The sequence below is a fragment of the Onychomys torridus genome, chromosome 19 (assembly GCF_903995425.1).
Source record: "Onychomys torridus chromosome 19, mOncTor1.1, whole genome shotgun sequence".
Lineage (NCBI taxonomy): Eukaryota > Metazoa > Chordata > Mammalia > Rodentia > Cricetidae > Onychomys > Onychomys torridus.
The window spans coordinates 64,865,343-64,874,400 of NC_050461.1; the positions used below are offsets into that span (position 1 = coordinate 64,865,343).

A 9,058-nucleotide genomic window follows, 5' to 3' on the forward strand; every position below is an offset into this window, starting at 1 on the left:
ACCTCAGGAACACCTATGCCTCAGTCTCTTCTTTTGCTCGTGGGCTCTGATGGTGCAGACTGAGTCAGGTGACCGGTGCTGCATGGGACAGGACCTCAGCCTTCTAGGACTCTGCCATGACTTTGCTTTATCCTGTTTAGTGAGTTGTTCTCCCCAACATAATTTCTAAATTAATAGTCCCTTTATCACTATCTGCGGATTATCTGCAATAAAAGACTAAAACATAAAATGTATGTTCACTCTCAAATTTATATGAGTTGCACTAAATATTTTGAACTACTGTGAGACAGATAAAGAATATTATCTGAGTAAGTGCATGTTCATAGGTATGTGTATATAAACACATTCATATATTTGTATGAAAATATGCACAGTTAACAGAGTAGTTTGAAGAAACCGTCTATATTGTTATTATATGTATGTTATGCTTCACATATAATTGTGTGGATATGACCACATATGCAATCAAATTGTGCAAAATTTTCAATTTATTTGTTTGTCTTAAAATAGTTATTTTTTTATCATCATATTTTATTTCCTTTTCAGAGAAAGCAGACAACAGGATGTACTGGAGAAATGGCTCATGAGCAAGAAGGGGCTGACAGTTGGGAAACATCCAGCAACTAATACAGACACACTCACCAGGAGCCAACTGAGATTAAGAAAAAGAGCTAAACAGATGATAAATATGCAGGACAATGTGTAAAAGAATACAAAGGTGCTCACCAGGAGAAGGACAGCTTTGGTGGCTCTGGACACAGGGGAAGACCTGGAGGAGACCTTAGACCTGGGCATGTGTTGCATCCTCTGCTTGTGTGTGTGCAGGATGAGGACCATGTAGGCACTGGCCCAGACCATGAGCCCCACAAAGAGAAAATCAGGAACTGACAGGAAAGTTATGTACAATACATCACTGGTTTTATCAAGATTATCAGAAGCACAGTATCCCAGATCTTTTAGGTTTGCTGTGTTGTTCTTGCTGTATTTTTCTCTCACATACACAAGATTAAAACTACTGGCAAATATGTACAGGATCCAGCTCAGGCACACAGAAGACCCAATGTATTTGTGTGTTCCTCCTTTAAGCTCTGCCCACCTGGAGCCCCTTGGGCTGATGGTGATGGCCTGGAAGACACTCAGGAAGCTAGTGCTGCCTATGGACACACCTTTACCTACTCTGTGGAGATAGAAAAGCCCTTTGCATCCAAAATCATTGAGGAAGTCTTTCCATCCAAATGCAGCTATTATCTGGGGTATCCCTGTACAGGACAGACTTAAGATGTTGGCTATAGTCAAGTGCATCAGAATCCAGTCTGTGGACCTTAACCTGCACCCCCTGAAGTGAAACAACAGATAATGGTGGAGGAGATAGAAGTTGCCCAGAATTCCTACCACAGTCTGTGACAAGAAGATCACTCCAACAGCCAACTCACTGTCTGCCAAGGTGTCAGGTCCTGCTGTCAGCCTGAGGGTCCTGCATGGGAAGATGTTGCCAGAGGTTACATGCATTGTGTCATTTGTAATGAGTCTCAGTATAAATACTCAGCAGAATTTTTTTTTCCTTTGGAGGTTGCTAGGCTTATTCTGTGAATTTATCTTCATACATCATGTACAGGGCCTGGCTCTATGTACAAGATGACTTTACACCTTTTATGGCATGTGGGGAAGCCACTAACATAACTTCTATTATAAAAATGAAAAAGCTTGAAGGAGGGTTAGTGAGGCCAACTCTTTGTAAATTCACACTCTGGTTAAGACTAAAATGGGGTTCTAAAACTGGCTGAGTGGCAACAGAGACAGAGAGAGAGAGAGAGAGAGAGAGAGAGAGAGAGAGAGAGAGAGAGAGAGAGAGAGAATGCAGTGACCCACCACTCTCAATGCCCACTAGCTAATAGAGTTCTTAAAGCAATGCACTTTAATATATCATCAGGTTTTATGCAATCCTATTACTGCATTGATGGGTTCACTTTTTTGATGCAATAAAATTCCATGTAGTTGTAAAGATTACTTTTGTTGATTAATTAAAATGTAAGTAAATATGGAGCTACCTCAGTTATTTTTTGTGCATTTCTGTAATTATAATACAACAGTAGCCTATATCATGATGGGTTATTTGCAAATAGGCAACCATCTCTCAACAATGGAAGAGGCATACAAGTCTTCAAATGACTGATATTAGGAATAGTTTCAATGACCCCTTTCAAACCATTATGATAGTAATATATCATGTACTCAGTCTTGTGGGGGAAAAGACCAATACATGAAAATTGTGCATAATATCAATAAAGTATTATTAATTTCAGATCAATTTTACACATTACTTACATTATTTTTCTTCTCTGACCATGCACAGTGACTCTGACAGTTTTTTTTCCTTTGGACCCTGCCTCTCAGATGGCAATCAGTTACACTCACTGTGTTCTTACCCAGATGCTGATCTCAGCACTGTGGCCACATGTATCTGATACAGCCAGCTAGTCCTGATATATAAATCTTAGATTCTGTGACCTCATCTCCCCACAGACTGCAATTATTGTTTCACTTTCAGTAGCAATGGGAAATGATCAGCTATGAACTTTTTTTAGAACTTTCCCCCTAGTTGATAGTTAGCTGAGACAATTACAAGTTTCTGTACAACGTGACTTAAGTGAATGTTGGAGGGACCAGAGATTCTCTTCCGTGTCCTTGAATTTGGGATGGAGAGAGTATCTCATGGGGAAGGAAGTGAAAACACTTGGGTCTGACATGGGAAGGATTGACAGTATCTTTTTTGTCTCCTCGAATTCCTGGTTTTTCTCACTGAAAATTTTCCCAGACTCTAGAATTATATTTCTATACCACATCTTCATCAGTTACTCCAATATGTTTGTTACTAGAAGATTAAGAAACGTGACAAAGAACCGAGATGGGTGGGAATTTCCCATGGTTGCATGTTATTCACATTTTACAGTATGGATTCTTTGATTTTGAAGTTCTTTAAAGACTCACAGGTACAGTCATCATCTACTTGATGATTTTTTTTTCTAGAAGAACCCAAACTATTAAGATTATCTGCATACTAGTTACTGGTCCCAAAGTCCCAAGAGGCCTCCAGAGAAATTCAGTCTTTGATATTGCTCTTAGTTTCCCTCCATAACTGTATTGGTGAAATTATAAGGCCACTCCACGTAGTTAAAAGGGAGGTTTATTTTGTGGGCTAACTTACAAATGAAGGGGTAGGTTGCAGGGTCTGGCAAAGGTATAGCGCAGTCCGGCGGTGTTCTCTGGAGAACTCTGCTTGGTCTACCTCCAGCGTCCAGGGTCCGGGAACCAAGTGAGAGACCTCTTCCCGATCCTTGGTCTTCCACTTCCTCCTCTGCCCTGCCTTGTGGGCGTGACCATTACCGAAGCCTCAATGGGGGTTGGAACTTCCAGGCCAATGCTGGGATGGCTATCCACTACATAACTGTATCATAATTCCCTGTTGATGCAACCAGCTTATGATTTTAGTGCAGAAGATAGAGAAATCAGTAATGAACTGGCTAGGCTACTAATTCACTTACATAATGCTAACCAGCTTGCCTGGGAAGAAAAGACTCCAATGTTCTATTTTCTAATGGACCTTGATACTACAATACTGACCTGCCTGACAAGATGTGCCACTGGGGCTATATTGACAATACTTTTTATGGGGTAACCAAATGTTCTTTTGATTGGGTTTTAGATCACTCTGTGGGAGAAAATTCGTTCCTGGGACTGGGAACATTGTTCAAACCACAAGAAAGTAAACTATGAGGACCCAATGAGAATTCCCTGATAATTGTCTTGTTAATTGTCCATGTTGTCAAACTTCCTTAATTACTTAGGTTTTCTTTCAGAGTTTATGCTGCTCTCAAACTTGTTAAAGAGAAGCTTATTATAGTGGGTAGTAATAAATATAGAGAAGCATTATTGTTGAAAGCACTAGAATGAGCAAATGTGAGTGTTCAGCTGTAGATGGAACTTACATACTGACCATTAAACTAAAAAGTGAGGCAACTTGCCATGCAGTGGTGGTGCATGCCTTCAATCCCAGCACTCAGGAGGCAGAGCCAGGTGGATCTCTGTGAGTTTGAGGCCAGCCTGGTCTCCAAAGTGAGTTCCAGGAAAGGTGCAAAACTACACAGAGAAACCCTGTCTCAAAAAAACAAAACAACAACAACAACAAAAAGTAGGGCAACTTTGCAGAAGAGTGGGTGGAAATATTGTAAAGATGAGCGAATAATAGCTTTAAATACTGTCTTTGGGTAATGACATAGTTGTAGCACACATGAACTCACAGTAGCTACAGTTATATATAAGACCTGGAAAGAGTGAGTCAGCTAAAATTGCATCATGGCAGAGGTAAGGAGCTACTGATATCTCATCTCTGGCTGAAGAGCTGTGAACAATTATTGGCTACTACAGAAGGAAGAGTCTGGTTTTTTTGGGAGTGTGGACACTGGTGGACTCTTTATCTCCCAGTGAATGGCCATATGCCCATGCATATATTCATAGCACTAAGCTAAAATGGCCAAATAATTAAGCAAATAGAATATTAAAAAAGACTAATATGAAGTCTGCAGGAGGGTGTTATGGAAGGGGTCTTGGGAAAATGTTTGATAGGGTAGTGAAATGTGGATATGATGAAGATGCATTGCATACATGTAAGAAATTTGCAAGGGAGAAATTAAAATTAATATAAAAATAAGCAAGCCATAAATAAATAATAAACTCTTTAAATGAAAAAAAAAAAGAGCCAGGTAGTGGTGGCACACATCTTTAATTCCCCAGCACTTGGGAGGCAGAGGCAAGTGAGTCTCTGTGAGTTTGAGGCCAACCTTCTACAGAGCGAGTTCCAGGACAGGCCTCAAAGCTACAAAGAGAAACCTGTCTCAAAAAACAAAACAAACAAACAAAGATAAAAAGAAACCCAGTGAAAAATACTTACACAATTACTATGATTCATCTAGATAAGCCCTATTTTGTTATTTCTTTGTTTCCAGCTCCTACAATGTGATAATTACTTAAATGTAGGTCTGATCCATTAATATCTGTTGCAGTATATCCAGCCTCACAAAGATTGTGTCTCTCCATGGAACTCTAAAAAGCCTTCAGCCTTGTACCAGGGATTTACTGAAATTACTTCCTTCTCAACTTGCTTGTGAATAAAGGCCTGCCCTGCATGGGAAGATTGATATCACTTACTAGAAATTTGAGGACCAATCCTTTCCTCTTCTTTCCTTCATTTTCTCTCCATCCTAGGAATTGTTTTGAGACACCATTGCTGGGAGATGGGAACAGAGTTCTTCTTTCAGGCTGGGACCTGATGACAGACCACAGTCGACTGACAAAAACATCTACTTGGTGGACCAATCAATGTTAATGGAGTGACTTATAAGAATATGGGTTAGGATTAGATATGAGAGAGAAAATGTTCTAACACATCAATATCAACAAAACCCATCCATGATAGCCCACAAAAGCTGTAAACCTCAGGTGCATTGAACAGCTTAAAGGCAGATGAATGGTTTTCAGAATGTCATTTCCAGGTTTTTATTTGGCCTAAGTCTTTTTCAGGAAGTATGGCTGTTCTTTGATTCATATGTTCAGTTCTTATGTCTGCTTGACACTGTTTGGCAAGGCTGGGATACCTAGAGAGAGGAGGCTATTGGAAGCTATTGGTTAAAGTGCAGCCCAGCTGCAGCTGAAGAAGTAAGGTTGAAGGTTCTCAGTTTCAGGAGGTCCCATTTATTAATTGTTGCTCTCAGTGTTTGTGCTACTAGTGTTATATTTAGGAAGTGGTCCCCTGTGCCAATGATTCAAGGCTATTTTCCACTTTTTCTTCTATCAAGTTCAGTGTAGCTGGATTTATGTTGAGGTCTTTGATCCACTTGGACTTGAGTTTTGTGTATGGTTATAGATACAGTTATGCTAGCACCATTACAGTTATGCCAGCACCATTTGTTGAAGATGCTTTCCATTGTACGTTTTTGGCTTTGTTGTCAAAAATCAGGCGTCCATAGGTGTGTGGATTAATGTCAGGATCTTCAATTTGATTCCATGGTCCACATGTTGGTTTTTTATGCCAATACTAAGCTGTTTCTTATTACTATAGCTCTATAATAGAGCTTGAAGTCATGGATGGTGATGCCTCCAGAAGTTGCTTTATTGTTCAGAATTGCTTTACCTATCCTGAGTTTTTTGTTTTTCCAAATGAAGTTGAGAATTGTTCTTTTGAGGTCTGTGAATAATTGTCTTGGAATTTTAATAAAGACTGCTTTGAATCTGTAGATTGCTTTTGGTGACATTGGCATTTTTATTATGTTGGTCCTATATAGTGATATTTTATTTGTATTGAAATGTGATTTTATTTGTATGTCAATAAAGTTGCCTTGAGGTCAGAGGAAGCCAGAGCAGAAGCTGAGCAGTAGTGGGGCACGCCTTTAATCCCAGCACTTGGGAGGCAGAGCTAGGTGGATCTCTGTGTGTTCAAGGACACAGCCAGCATGGCAGACACACGCCTTTAATCTCAATACCAACCATGAAGACCTGGAGGTCTGTACAAACAGGCAGTGATGAGGAGGTCATGTGGTTGGGTTTACAACCAATGAGAGAGGAGAACAGAAAGTTTTTAAATAGACAGGACGCAGAGAAGTAGGTCTCTTGCGGAGAGGAAGAACCAGAGAAGCAGTGAAGGGTAAGGTTTTCCGCTCTTGCTCTGACCTTGTGGTTTTTAACTCTGCAATCGGTTCTGTGTTTCTTATTTAACAAGCTGGATACATCTACATTTGGCACCCAACGTGGCAAGAATTCATTAAAAAACCGTTTGCCTTGGCAGTGGGTCCGGCTTCCCACCTGGGCGGGCCCGGCTCCCTAGCTCAGGCTTAGCCCCGGCCTAACCCGGGCCTAGCTCAGCTTAGGACTCAGGCCCAACCTACCTTAGCTACGAGCGGTTACCGCTGCAGCTGGAGTTACTTGCTTAAAAAGCTGGTGCTGCGAACAACTCAGGCCTGCGGGAGCTACCGCTAATTGCAGGAGCTACACGCAACTGCAGATAGGCTGCTTTTGGCTGAAACACGAGCGCACGTGGTCGGTCGGAGCTTAAGGAAGCCAGAGCCCAGGCTCGACTCAGCTCAGACCAGGAACATTGAAGCAGTTGGATTCAAGCCAGAATGTGGCTACGTTTTCTCTCTCTCTCTCTCTCTCTCTCTCTCTCTCTCTCTCTCTCTCTCTTTCTGGATTCCCACCTCGGACGCTAGGTAGCTGTTTGGAAATTCCCTCGGATTTCTATTGTTCTACGCAGAATTGGTAAGTCATTTATATCAGATATTTTAAAGGAAACTATTTAAAAGAGATTTTTTCCACATTAAAAAAAATGGGTTTTATGTGTACATTGGAAGAAAATTGGGGTTTGTTTGAAATTTTAGGCAGTATGGTAATGGAACAACTATATGAGAAGATTAATGTTGATCGAATTATGTACATTGTTATTCTTCTTATCCATATTTTACACTTTAAAAAGACAGTCAATTTAAGTGCCAGGATAAAAATTTTAGAAAAACTTGTTAAACCTGTTAAAATGAATTATAGAGAAATTCAGATTCAGACAGAAGAAATTAACAGTGAAGTTGTTTCAGGATTGGATTATAAGGTTAGAGAAATAAAGCCTGTTTTCACACAATCACCCTTAATTTATCTGGTAACCATACAACAGCAACCTGGTCAAGTGACTACACAAAATATTTGGACTCCAGTTGAAATGTTAGACTTACGAAGGTTTAAGGAAGCAATAGTATCTTATGGCATGCATTCTCCATATATAAAACAAATGTTAAACTCCTGGTCAACTTATAATAGAATTATACCACAGGACTGGCGGGAGCTGGCACAGGCGGTTCTGGAACCCAGACAGCAGCTCCAGTGGCAAATGTGGTTCAAACAGGAAGCTAAAAACATAGCAAAACAATGTAGGGATAGAGGTATACAAATCTTCCAGGATCAGCTTGTTGGAGAAGGCCAATATGCTGCAGTACAAACACAATGTTTATATGATATGCAAACTCTAATTCTATGTAGAATGGCAGCCTTGAATGCATGGGACAGAGTTGAGGAACCAGGGAAGAAAACTGAGTCATTTACAAAGGTTATACAGGGTCCAAAAGAATCTTTCACAGATTTCTTACAAAGACTGACTTCAGCAGTAAAGAGAATGGTCCCAAATTCAGAAGCTAGCCAGAGAATAATTGAATCTTTGGCTTTTGAGAACGCAAATGAAGCATGTAAGATAATAATCAGGCCGTTAAAGGCGAGATCTGCACCCTTGGAAGATTGGATTAGAGACACGGTTAATGTTGAGGCTCATGATCATGATAATATGTGGGTAGGAGAAGCAATTTCAAGAGGTTTGAGGAATGTTAGATGTTTTGGATGTGGAAAGCAAGGACATTTGAAAAGGGACTGTAAACAGGGCACTTCTAGAAACAATGTTTCTTCAAGGAACAATGGCAACAGAATGCCCCTTCCTTCAGGAGTATGTAGAAGGTGTGGTAAGGGAAGACATTGGACCAATGAATGTAGATCAACAAGGGACAGACAAGGTAATACTTTGCCTCAGTCTTTGGGAAACTCCCAGAGGGGCCTCAGGCAGGCCCCTACAGTGAATCCAGTTCAGACCTTTCTTGCAATCATAGAGGAGACCCCTACTCAGAGCAGTTAAATGACCAAATGCCTATTGGAATAAACCAGGCTACTCAGAGTAATGGAACAACTGAGACAGAGAGAACAGAAAATTCAGGAGAGACCATAAAGAAAATTTTTTGGCAAACTTCTATAAATGAACAAAGACCACAATTAACAATAAAAATAAATGGTGTTTTGTTGTCTGGTCTGGTAGACACAGGTGCTGATGTTACCATAATTGCACCAGAATTTTGGCATCCATCTTGGCCTCTTCAGGAGGTAAATGTTCAACTGTTAGGAATTGGAACGTTATCTCAAGTTAAACAGAGTGCAAGATGGCTCGAGTGTATAGGCCCAGAAGGACAGAGAGGCAGATTAA

At 40.5% G+C, this 9,058-nt stretch overlaps 1 protein-coding gene across 1 annotated transcript; it reads right to left on the reverse strand.

The window, feature by feature from the left end:
* On the reverse strand, window positions 1–3,228 carry LOC118570521 (vomeronasal type-1 receptor 4-like; the record flags this gene model as incomplete). Its single annotated transcript, XM_036169077.1, has 2 exons — window positions 1–1,474; window positions 3,206–3,228. Coding segments are annotated over 2 exons (966 nt in total), but the record flags the coding sequence as incomplete, so codon positions are not given.
* Between the last annotated feature and the right edge of the window lie 5,830 nt (window positions 3,229–9,058).